Here is a 13,103-nt window from a genome sequence, read left to right on the forward strand (position 1 = left end):
AGCGGGTTGCGTTTGAACAATCTAAATAACGCATTTTAGCACTCGAGAAACCCCGCTGTCATGAAGCCTCCGGTACACCACGTGACTTCCGCGTGGCCAGCCCCACTCTGCACCTCTCACCTCCACATCTCAGTCATCAGCTCAAGCCTCCAGTACACCACGTGGCCAGCCCCACTCTGCACCTCTCACCTCCACATCTCAGTCATCAGCTCAAGCCTCCAGGACACCACGTGGCCAGCCCCACTCTGCACCTCTCACCTCGACAACTCAGTCATCACCTCAAGCCTCCAGTACACCACGTGGGCAGCTCCACTCTGCACCTCTCACCTCCACAACTCAGTCATCAGCTCAAGCCTCCAGTACACCACGTGACTGCCGTGTGGCCACCCCCACTCTGAACGCCTCCCCTCTCCCCTTCGCCGCCCCTTTTGAAAACAGACGCCGCTCCGTGCAGCAGCAGCGTCGAGGCCCGGACGCCTCCTCCTTCCTCCTCCTCCTCCTTCCTCCTCCTCCTTCTCCTCCTCCTCCTTCCTCCTTCTCCTCCTCCTCCTTCCTCCTCTTCCTTCCTCCTCCTTCCTCCTCCTTCCTCCTCCTCCTCCTCCTTCCTCTTCCTTCCTCCTCCTCCTCCTCCTTCCTCCTCCTCCTACTCCTCCTCCTTCCTCCTCCTTCCTCCTCCTCCTTCCTCCTCCTCCTTCCTCCCTCCCCCTCCTCCTCCCTCCTCCTTCCTCCTCCTCTTTCCTCCTTCTCCTCCTTCCCCCTCCTCCTCCCTCTCCTCCACCACCTCATCTCTCCTGACTCTGTGCTCCCGTTCCTCCGCTCGTTCTCCACTCCCGTGTCCACCACTCACTCTCTCTCTCTTCCCTCTCCCATTCCTTGCTCGTGTTCCATTCATTACCTCCTTGCCGCTACTCCCCTCCCCGTGGTAGCGGTGGTGGTGGTGGTCGTGCCAAGAGGCAAAATAAACCGGTTGGATATTGATGCCCTGGTTAATGTTACTAAAACTAAACACATTTTTTTATTTTATTTTACCAGGTAAGGCCCCACTGAGCCTCTTGCAGCTTTTTTTCAGAAGCCACCCTGGGCCACCCACAAATGATAGCAGATCGCGTTATTTATTAATGTGTCGTAACCCTCCACCACCCGACACGGCCAATCAGTGAAAAAGTGTCACGTTGACAAAAGACAAATAGTTCCCTACTTTAGCCCACCGGTGTGTTGATGATGACGATGATGATAATGATGATGATGACGATGATGACACTGATGATGACGATGATGATGTGTTGTTCTGCGTGCGTGCACGCGCGCGTGTGTGTGTGTGTGTGTGCGCGTGTGTACGCGTGTGTGTGTGCGTGTGTGCGCGTGTGTGTGTGTGCATGTGTGTGTGTGCGCGTGTGTGCGCGTGTGTGTGTGCGTGTGTGCGCGTGTGTGTGTGTGCGCGTGTGTGTGTGTGCATGTGTATGTGTGCGCGTGTGTGCGCGTGTGTGTGTGCGTGTGTGCGCGTGTGTGTGTGTGCGCGTGTGTGTGCGCGTGCGCGTGTGTGCGTGTGTGTGCGCGTGTGTGTGCGTGTGTGTGTGCGCGTGCGCGTGTGTGTGTGTGCGCGTGTGTGTGTGCGCGTGTGTGTGTGCGCGTGCGCGTGTGTGTGTGTGCGTGTGTGTGTGCGCGTGCGTGTGTGCGTGTGTGTGCGTGTGTGTGTGTGTGCGCGTGCGCGTGTGTGTGTGTGTGCGCATGTGCGCTTGCGCGTGTGTGTGTGTGTGCGCGTGTGCGCGTGTGTGTGCGTGTTTGTGTGTGTGTGCGCGTGTGTGTGCGCGTGTGTGCGCGTGTGTGTGTGTCGTTTGCTAGGGCCCGCGAGGATCTGACGGGAATCCTGGCGCAAAAGGATACCCTGGCAGGCAGGTGCAGTGAAACTACGGGGATCTCATTGTTGCCGGTTCGAAATCGTTGCTACGATTGACTTGGTGGGGGGGGGTTGGTGGATCACACCACGGGGTGGGGCGGTTCGTTTGGTGTTGGTGACGGGGCACGAGCGGTGGGATCGGTCACCGTTCGGTTCACCGGTTCGGCTCTGGCGGGCCGCCCCGGTTAATACCACCGGTGGCACCGCGTCGTGTGCCGGACGCGGCATCGCTGTCACGAATAACAACAATTTAAAAAAATTCTCGATCGCAACATTCCGCTACCGGATTGCTCAGTATGTGTGAAAAAGAGCTTTATAGCTCTTCGGATTCCTCCAGTACGAATATTCTGATTCTGGTGGGGACGGGTGTATTTAAAAGCGATGGAAATTCCACGTTATTTTTTGACAGAGACTGACTGTGGCTGGTGTGTGTCCGTGTATGGGGAGCGGTGGTGTAGCGGTTAGCGCTATGCTGCGCTACGAACCCGGCGTCCCGAGTTCGATTCCCGCTCACGGCCAACACCGGTGACGATTATCTGAACCGGTCCTGGGCCTCTCCTAGGTCGACTCAGCCTTCAAACGAGTAACCCGGTGCGTTGTGTAGTAAACATCGCCACTGGGGAGACAAAGGCGGCCGCTACTTGCCCCGACATCCCGTTAAGGGCTTATGGGGGGGTGGATCGTTGTCCCCGTAGATGTGTGCGGTAATCGTCGCCTCTCTCCCTAGGGTTTGCCTGGTCCTGTCGGCCGCCGTGGTCCTAAAGGAGCTGCGGTAAGTGGCCGGGCAATCCCCTGTCAGGGGCATTGCCAACGGGTGAAAGAAAATCAAACGGGGAAAGAAAAAATCACGGCCGGCGCATGGACCCCGTACACGCCTTTCGCAACCCACAGGGACAGGTGCCACTGGGGGTGCCCCCTAGGCTAGACCACACAGCAGCAGCAGCAACATCGCCTCCCCTACTGACAGACTAACACACAGGGACAGCTGCCATTGAGGGTACCCCTAGGCTAGACCACACAGCAGCAGTAGCAACATCGCCTCCCCTACTGATAGACTAACACACGAGGACAGCTGCCACTGGGGGTGCCCCCTAGGCTAGACCACACAGCAGCAGCAACATCGCCTCCCCTACTGACAGACAAACACACAGGGACAGCTACCACTGGGGGTACCCCTAGGCTAGACCACACAGCAGCAGTAGCAACATCGCCTCCCCTACTGACAGACAAACACACAGGGACAGCTACCACTGGGGGTACCCCTAGGCTAGACCACACAGCAGCAGTAGCAACATCGCCTCCCCTACTGACAGACTAACACACAGGGACAGCTGCCACTGGGGGTGCCCCTAGGCTACACCACACAGCAGCAGCGACATCGCCTCCCCTACTGACAGACTAACACACAGGGACAGCTACCACTGGGGGTGCCCCCTAGGCTAGACCACACAGCAGCAGCAGCAGCAGAATCACACTCCTCAAAGGCAAACAAACACTCATCAACGCGTTCGTAAATTAATGCTCGTGTAAACCTTTAAAAAAAGTATGTATATACACACACACGACAGGCGACGTTTCGGACAAGGGCCCTCGTTCATGGCGGATGCTCCAGCGGATGTCGGCGGTGAGCAGGGCTCGGCTGGCGGTGAGAGTATGTGCCCCTGGACCACATCGTACATGTCCTCACCATGCAGTCCGTGGGCATATACACTCACTGCCAGCATCGTCATCAACATCGTCATCATTGTCATCATCATATACACTTACTGCCAGCATCGTCATCAACATCGTCATCATCGTCATCATCATATACACTTACTGCCAGCATCGTCATCAACATCGTCATCATCGTCATCATCATGTACACTTACTGCCAGCATCGTCATCAACATCGTCATCATCGTCATCATCATATACACTTACTGCCAGCATCGTCATCAACATCGTCAACATCGTCATCATCGTAATCGTCATAGACACTCACTGCCAACATCGTCATCAACATCGTCAACATCGTCATCATCGTCATCATCATATACACTTACTGCCAGCATCGTCATCAACATCGTCATCATCATATACACTTACTGCCAGCATCGTCATCAACATCGTCATCATCATATACACTTACTGCCAGCATCGTCATCAACATCGTCATCGTCATAGACACTCACTGCCAGCATCGTCATCAACATCGTCAACATCGTCATCATCATATACACTTACTGCCAGCATTGTCATCAACATCGTCATCATCGTCATCATCAGATACACTTACTGCCAGCATCGTCATCAACATCGTCAACATCGTCATCGTCATAGACACTCACTGCCAGCATCGTTATCAACATCGTCAACATCGTCATCATCATATACACTTACTGCCAGCATCGTCATCAACATCGTCATCATCATATACACTTACTGCCAGCATCGTCATCAACATCGTCAACATCGTCATCGTCATAGACACTCACTGCCAGCATCGTCATAAACATCGTCAACATCGTCATCATCATATACACTTACTGCCAGCATCGTCATTAACATCGTCATCATCGTCATCATCATATACACTTACTGCCAGCATCGTCATCAACATCGTCATCATCGTCATCATCATATACACTTACTGCCAGCATCGTCATCAACATCGTCATCATCGTCATCATCATATACACTTACTGCCAGCATCGTCATCAACATCGTCAACATCGTCATCATCGTCATCGTCATAGACACTCACTGCCAACATCGTCATCAACATCGTCAACATCGTCATCATCGTCATCATCATATACACTTACTGCCAGCATCGTCATCAACATCGTCATCATCATATACACTTACTGCCAGCATCGTCATCAACATCGTCATCATCGTCATCATCATATACACTTACTGCCAGCATCGTCATCAACATCGTCAACATCGTCATCGTCATAGACACTCACTGCCAGCATCGTCATCAACATCGTCAACATCGTCATCATCATATACACTTACTGCCAGCATCGTCATCAACATCGTCATCATCGTCATCATCATATACACTTACTGCAAACATCGTCATCAACATCGTCAACATCGTCATCATCGTCATCAACATCATATACACTTACTGCCAGCATCGTCATCAACATCGTCAACATCGTCATCATCATGTACACTTACTGCCAGCATCGTCATCAACATCGTCATCATCATCATCATATACACGTACTGCCAGCATCGTCATCAACATCGTCATCATCGTCATCATCATATAAACTTACTGCCAGCATCGTCATCAACATCGTCAACATCGTCATCATCGTCATCGTCATAGACACTCACTGCCAACATCGTCATCAACATCGTCAACATCGTCATCATCGTCATCATCGTCATCATCATCATCATATACACTTACTGCCAGCATCGTCATCAACATCGTCATCATAGTCATCATCGTATACACTTACTGCCAGCATCGTCATCAACATTATCGTCATCATATACACTTACTGCCAGCATCGTCATCAACATCGTCATCATCGTCATCATCATATAAACTTACTGCCAGCATCGTCATCAACATCGTCATCATAGTCATCATCGTATACACTTACTGCCAGCATCGTCATCAACATCGTCATCATCGTCATCATCATATACACTTACTGCCAGCATCATCATCATCATCGTCAACATCGTCATCATCATATACACTCACTGCCAGCATCGTCATCAACATCGTCATCATCGTCATAGACACTTACTGCCAGCATCGTCATCAACATCGTCATCATCGTCATCATCATATACACTTACTGCCAGCATCGTCATCAACATCGTCATCATCGTCATCGTCATAGACACTCACTGCCAACATCGTCATCAACATCGTCAACATCGTCATCATCGTCATCATCATCATATACACTTACTGCCAGCATCGTCATCAACATCGTCAACATCGTCATCATCGTCATCATCATATACACTCACTGCTAGCATCGTCATCAACATCGTCAACATCGTCATCATCGTCATCATCATATACACTTACTGCCAGCATCGCCATCAACATCATCAACATCGTCATCATCATAGACACTTACTGCCAGCATCGTCATCAACATCGTCAACATCGTCATCATCGTCATCATCATATACACTTACTGCCAGCATCGCCATCAACATCGTCAACATCGCCATCATCGTCATCGTCATAGACACTCATTGCCAACATCGTCATCAACATCGTCATTATCGTCATCATCATCATCATATACACTTACTGCCAGCATCGTCATCAACATCGTCATCATCATATACACTTACTGCCAGCATCGTCATCAACATCGTCATCATCGTCATCATCATATACACTTACTGCCAGCATCGTCATCATCGTCATCATCATATACACTTACTGCCAGCATCGTCATCAACATCGTCATCATAGTCATCGTCGTATACACTTACTGCCAGCATCATCATCATCATCATCATCATCGTCAACATCGTCATCATCATATACACTCACTGCCAGCATCGTCATCAACATCGTCAACATCGTCATCATCGTCATCGTCATAGACACTCACTGCCAACATCGTCATCAACATCGTCAACATCGTCATCATCGTCATCATCATCATCATCATATACACTTACTGCCAGCATCGTCATCAACATCGTCAACATCGTCATCATCGTCATCATCATATACACTCACTGCTAGCATCGTCATCAACATCGTCAACATCGTCATCATCGTCATCATCATATACACTTACTGCCAGCATCGCCATCAACATCATCAACATCGTCATCATCATAGACACTTACTGCCAGCATCGTCATCAACATCGTCAACATCGTCATCATCGTCATCATCATATACAATTACTGCCAGCATCGCCATCAACATCGTCAACATCGTCATCATCGTCATCATCATATACACTTACTGCTAGCATCGTCATCAACATTGTCATCATCGTCATAGACACTTACTGCCAGCATCGTCATCATCATCGTCAACATCGTCATCATCATAGACACTCACTGCCAGCATCGCCATCAACATCGTCAACATCGTCATCATCGTCATCATCATATACACTCACTGCCAGCATCGTCATCAACATCGTCATCATCATCGTCATCATCATATGCACTTACTGCCAGCATCGTCATCATCATCGTCAACATCGTCATCATCATATACACTCACTGCCAGCATCCTCATCATCATCGTCATCATCGTCATAGACACTCACTGCCAACATCGTCATCAACATCGTCAACATCGTCATAGACACTCACTGCCAACATCGTCATCAACATCGTCAACAACAACAACAGCAGCAGCAACAATAATCTTTATCGTTGCTAATCATCATCATCATCAGCAGCAGAATAATAATCATCAACAAAACCAGTACCATTCTCATTGCAGTGATAGTCATAAGCAGTCTACCACCAGCAGTAGCGGACAAACTATATTCATCACTTACCATCCTTCTCATTCGCATCATCATCATCAGCAGCAGCATTATCGAGATCAGCAGCAGCATCATCATTATCAGCAGCATTATCGAGATCAGCAGCAACATCATCATCAGCAGCAGCATTATCGAGATACAATAGCAGCAGCATCATCATCAGCTCCATTATCACTTCTGCACAGCCTGTGCCAAAGTTGCCCTTATAGACCCTGAAAGTTTCCATCCGGGCCGGAAACAGTCCGCGTTAGCGACATTTGACTCTGTGCCATAACCCAACTTGTGTTTCAGGGGTTCATGGGAATTCCCGGCATAATGGGATTGCCCGGACTGGATGGTGACATAGTAAGTGACACTTCAATCCTTTGACGATTCATTGTTATTTTACCTGGCGAGGCCCATTGAGCCCTGGCACGAGATGTTGACTACCTCGCCTGGTGTACAGGAGGTCGTGGGTTCGATCCCGACCCTGACGACGCCTGCTGCTGTATATTTGGAGTTTGCGTGTCTCTCTCTCATCATCATCATCATCACGGTGGCTAGGAGATGTTAACTACCTCGCCTGGTGTACAGGAGGTCGTGGGTTCGAGCCTGACCCTGACGCCTGATGCTGTATATTTGAAGTTTGCATGTCTCTCTCTCATCATCATCACGGTGGCTAGGAGATGTTAACTACCTCGCCTGGTATACAGGAGGTCGTGGGTTAAATCCCTACCCTGACGCCTGCTCTGTTCATGTGGAGTTTGCGTGTCTCTGTCTCTCTCCTCCGTGGATTTTGCTCCAGGGCCCTCCGGCTTTTCCCTCCTCCGCATCTACGAATGAACCGTCACGCGTTCGGAGTCATTTGACTGCCGCTATAAATTTGCACACGACGAGTCGTCGACGATGACGATGATGAAGCCACTTTGTTGAGCTGTCAATTGCGATGGCCAGCTCAGGTAGCTTCTGAGAATATAAGAGAAAAGAGCTACGCAGTAGCTCATTGGGGTCTTAGAAGATGCATTTTTTTCCCGTTTTTTTAATGACGATGGCGACTGACTTGGGACGAACCGGTGTTTGCTTTCGTTCTTCCACGTTTCGAGGGCGTTCCAGGACTTCCGGGGAAGATTGGCGACTCGGGACGTCTGGTACGGCGTGCGCTCTCTCCACCCCCGGGTGGAATCTGCGGCCAGTGGCGGATTGAGCTCGGTGCTGGGCCTGCAGCACATGTTGTTGTTATAAAGGGGTCCTACATTTGAAAAAGGAACACTTAAGTGTTAAAACGCGTACATTTTTTAACTCGCTTAGTGAAGCAATTGTAATGTTTTCATTAGCTATGCAGCCAGTTAACACGACAAATCGCTAAGCCTAAGCACCCAGTGGTTCGTAAAAGTCGAAGGCGGTATAGTACTATAGTAATAGAGCAAGTGCAGAATCACTGAACCGGAATTTATATCTCGAAAGCGTTTAGCGCAGGGCCCTTGAAAGTGCGGGGCCCGTATGTAGTAGCTGCATATGGGCACGCAAACACACGCACACACACACGTACGTGCCGTGGTGGTCAGATCCTATTCCAATGAGTCCTCATCGGGGATTGAACTCAGCCCGTTTCTCAGTGGCACAGCCCACGGCCGTCTGATTTGTAGCCCCGATCCGCACGGAACTTCCCAATGTGCCATTGCAGGGATTCGTGGGTGAGCACGGAGAGAGGGGACCGCCAGGTTTGGATGGAAACCCGGTAAGTCGCTGCGTGTGTGTGTGCGTGCCTACACGGTATGAACCGGTCACGGACCTCCCCTAGGTCGACTCAGCCTCAAATGTGTACCTGGTGCGATGCGTAAATGTCGACGTTAGGGGAGACAAAGGCGGCCGGGCGAGGTGCTGGCCACCCATCCACGTCGCGTGCCGCGCCGGCCTTCGCAGGTGCTGCTCGCTAACAGCACTTGCCCCAACAGTCTGTTAAGGCTATACGGGGGGTCTTTGTCTTTTGTCTATATATGTGTCTGTCTAAAAATGTGTGTCTACACAGTGTGTGCGCACAGTATGTGTTTGTGTGTGTCTATATATGTATAGTCATCTCAGTCAGTCGACCCGTGGCACCTGCTGGGTCTGCCCCGTGACCTCCTGCCAGCGGGCGTTCGACACTTCACGTGGCCTCAACGTGCACCTAGCCTGGCACAAGCGCCCTGGTGACATAACCGCCACCAAGTGGCGAGTGGCGTTTGTTGTCTATATATGTGTGGGGAGCGGTGGTGCAGTGGTTAGCGCTACGCAGCACTACGAATCCAGCGTCCCCGAGTTCGATTCCCGCTCATGGCCAAAACCAGTGACGATTATCTGAACCGGTCCTGGGCATCCCCTAGGTCGACTCAGCCTCAAATGAGTACCTGGTGCGGTGCGTAAACATCGCCACTGGGGAGACAAAGGCGTGGTGCTGGCCACCCACCCCTTCATGTGCCGTGCCGGCCTTCATCGGTGCTGCTGCTCGCTAACAGCACTTGCCCCTACAGTCTGTGGAGGCTACACGGGGGGTCTTTGGCTTTGTGTATCCATTGGTGTAGCTCAAGAAGCCAACGGTAGCTGTGCCAGTGGATTTATTTGTAATTACGCCTGCCCGCGCCTCACTCTGATTGGCTGCTGTCTTGTTTTTCCCCAGGGTGCACTTGGAGCTCCTGGGCCAATAGGAGTGAGAGGGCTGGCGGTGAGGCCTGCTCTATAATGCAAGCGGATTACTTTATATCATTAATGGATTACTTTCTAATTGACCGATTACCTTCTGGTTCATTGATTAACTTTTCGGCTCAATCATTGAGTTACTTTTTGACTACGTCATTGAATTACCTTCTGAAAGCGGTTGATTACAATTCTGTTTCAAACCGTTAGATTACTTTGAAATGCACGAATCACATTTTCATTTCGTAATTGGATTGCTTCGTAATTTTCCCCATTGCCACTTTCTAATTTACTAACCCACGTCTCCCATTTCACTGTTGGATTATGGGGGTTCCGCCCCCCCCCCCCCCCATAACTGTCGAACACAGAATACCGGTGCATTGCTTGGCTTGTGATTGCGTCTGCCCAGGCTCCCCCTCTGATTGGCTGCTGCCTTGTCTTTGTTTGCCCAGGATGCACTGCCAGCCAATGGGGGTGATATGGTGGGGGAGGAGGTCAACCCTTCTCTTGTCTGGGGAGCGGTGGTGCAGCGGTTAGCGCTACGCTGCGCTATGAACCCGGCGACCCGAGTTCGATTCCTGCTCACGGCCAACACCGGTGACGATTATCTGAACCGGTCCTGGGCCTCCCCTAGCTCGACTCAGCCTCAAATGAGTACCTGGTCGATGTTTAAAAGGCTGCCGGGCGTGGTGCTGGCCACCCACCCCCTCGTGTGCCGTGCCGGACTTCATTCAGCACTTGCCCCAACAGTCTGTCCAGGCTATACGGAGGATCTTTGTCTTTGGACGCCACTCTTTCTCTTATGCTATTCCCCATTTTTTCCCTCCCACTACCACCCCATCACCACCACCACCAATTCTGTTGCAATCCAGGGAGACCAAGGCTGTCCGGGCTCTCGGGGAATTCCCGGGATTCGAGGATATAAGGTCGGGAATTCCGGACTCGTCCCATCCCAAACCTTCATGCGGACGCGGGTTAGAAATGTACATGAAAGTAAATAAATAAGTGGAAGTGGGGCCCAAAGGCGCAGGCCTCTAAACTCCCCACGTCCGCCACTGCTGGTGGAAGAGGTGCCCTGTGCCACGGGCAGTCGTGGAGAGCTCCTCTCCCGAGAGAGATTATTGGGCCGCTGATAAAATCGTACGCCTGATGAAAAAAAACATCACGGATTTATTCCCGCCTAAACAGAGGCTCCTCTACTTACGAACACTCGACTCATGAACTTTCAGAGACACGAACAAACCCGGTCCGTACGTCCAGTTGCCTGTTTGCATCTACATCTGCAGAATGTGAAGAACCAGTGGCATCTACATGTACAGAACGTGAAAAACCAGTGGTATCTAAATGTACAGAACGTGAAGAACCATTGGCATCTACATCTGCAGAACGTGAAGAACCAGTGGCATCTACGTCTGCAGAACGTGAAGAACCAGTGGCATCTACGTCTGCAGAACGTGAAGAACCAGTGTTATCTACGTCTGCAGAACGTGACGAACCAGTGGTATCTACATCGACAGAACGTGAAGAACCAGTGGCATCTACATCTGCAGAACGTGAAGAACCAGTGGCATCTACATCTGCAGAACGTGAAGAACCAGTGGCATCTACATCTACATAACGTGAAGAACCAGTGGCATCTACATCTGTAGAACGCGAATAGTGGCATCTGCATCTGCAGAACGTGAAGAACCAGTAGCATTTACATCTGCAGAACGTGAAGAACCAGTGGCATCTACATGTACAGAACGTGAAGAACCAGTGGCATCTACATGTACAGAACGTGAAGAACCAGTGGCATCTACATCTGCAGAACGTGAAGAACCAGTGGCATCTACGTCTGCAGAACGTGAAGAACCAGTGGCATCTACGTCTGCAGAACGTGAAGAACCAGTGGCATCTACGTCTGCAGAACGTGAAGAACCAGTGGCATCTACATCGACAGAACGTGAAGAACCAGTGGCATCTACATCTGCAGAACGTGAAGAACCAGTGGCATCTACATCTGCAGAACGTGAAGAACCAGTGGCATCTACATCTACATAACGTGAAGAACCAGTGGCATCTACATCTGTACAACGTGAAGAAATAGTGGCATCTGCATCTGCAGAACGTGAAGAACCAGTGGCATCTACATCTACATAACGTGAAGAACCAGTGGCATCTACATCTGTAGAACGTGGAGAACCAGTGGCATCTACATCTGCAGAACGTGAAGAACCAGTGGCATCTACATCTGCACAACGTGAAGAACCAGTGGCATTTACATCTGCAGAACGTGAAGAACCAGTAGCATCTAACGAACGTGAATAACCAGTGGCATCTACATCTACATAACGTGAAGAACCAGTGGCATCTACATCTGCAGAACGTGAAGAACCAGTGGCATCTACATCATGTGAAGAACCACTGGCATCTATATCTACAGAATCTCAAGAATTAGTGGCATTTACATCTGCAGAACGTGAAGAACCAGTATCATCTACATCTGCAGAACGTGAAGAACCAGTAGCATCTACATCTGCAGAACGTGAAGAACCAGTGGCATCTACATCTGAAGAACGTGAATAACCAGTGGCATCTACATCTGCAGAACGTGAAGAACCAGTAGCATTTACATCTGCAGAACGTGAAGAACCAGTGGCATCTACATGTACAGAACATGAAGAACCAGTGGCATCTACATCTGCAGAACGTGAAGAACCAGTGGCATCTACATCTGCAGAACGTGAAGAACCAGTGGCATCTACATCTGCAGAACGTGAAGAACCAGTGGCATCTACGTCTGCAGAACGTGAAGAACCAGTGGCATCTACATCTGCAGAACGTGAAGAACAAGTGGCATCTACATCTACATAACGTGAAGAACCAGTGGCATCTACATCTGTAGAACGTGAAGAAATAGTGGCATCTGCATCTGCAGAACGTGAAGAACCAGTGGCATCTACATCTACATAACGTGAAGAACCAGTGGCATCTACATCTGTAGAACGTGAAGAACCAGTGGCATCTACATCTGCAGAACGTGAAGAACCAGTGGCATCTACATCTGCAGAACGTGA

The 13,103-nt window shown here is 50.3% G+C and overlaps 1 protein-coding gene across 1 annotated transcript in view; it reads left to right on the forward strand.

Annotated features, from left to right (window-relative positions):
• Nucleotides 1-13,103, forward strand: part of LOC116955462 (uncharacterized) — a 200,939-nt gene that overhangs the window by 69,746 nt on the left and 118,090 nt on the right. The window contains exons 9-15 of the mRNA XM_076052996.1: nucleotides 1,843-1,896; nucleotides 2,625-2,669; nucleotides 7,684-7,737; nucleotides 8,475-8,519; nucleotides 9,056-9,109; nucleotides 10,028-10,072; nucleotides 10,917-10,970. Of these exons, the coding sequence (XP_075909111.1) occupies nucleotides 1,843-1,896; nucleotides 2,625-2,669; nucleotides 7,684-7,737; nucleotides 8,475-8,519; nucleotides 9,056-9,109; nucleotides 10,028-10,072; nucleotides 10,917-10,970 (351 nt within the window). The remainder of the gene's footprint in view (nucleotides 1-1,842; nucleotides 1,897-2,624; nucleotides 2,670-7,683; nucleotides 7,738-8,474; nucleotides 8,520-9,055; nucleotides 9,110-10,027; nucleotides 10,073-10,916; nucleotides 10,971-13,103) is intronic.

This window comes from Petromyzon marinus, chromosome 59 (genome assembly GCF_048934315.1).
Source record: "Petromyzon marinus isolate PM22_M1 ecotype Great Lakes invasive population chromosome 59, UKy_Petmar_22M1.pri1.0, whole genome shotgun sequence".
Lineage (NCBI taxonomy): Eukaryota > Metazoa > Chordata > Hyperoartia > Petromyzontiformes > Petromyzontidae > Petromyzon > Petromyzon marinus.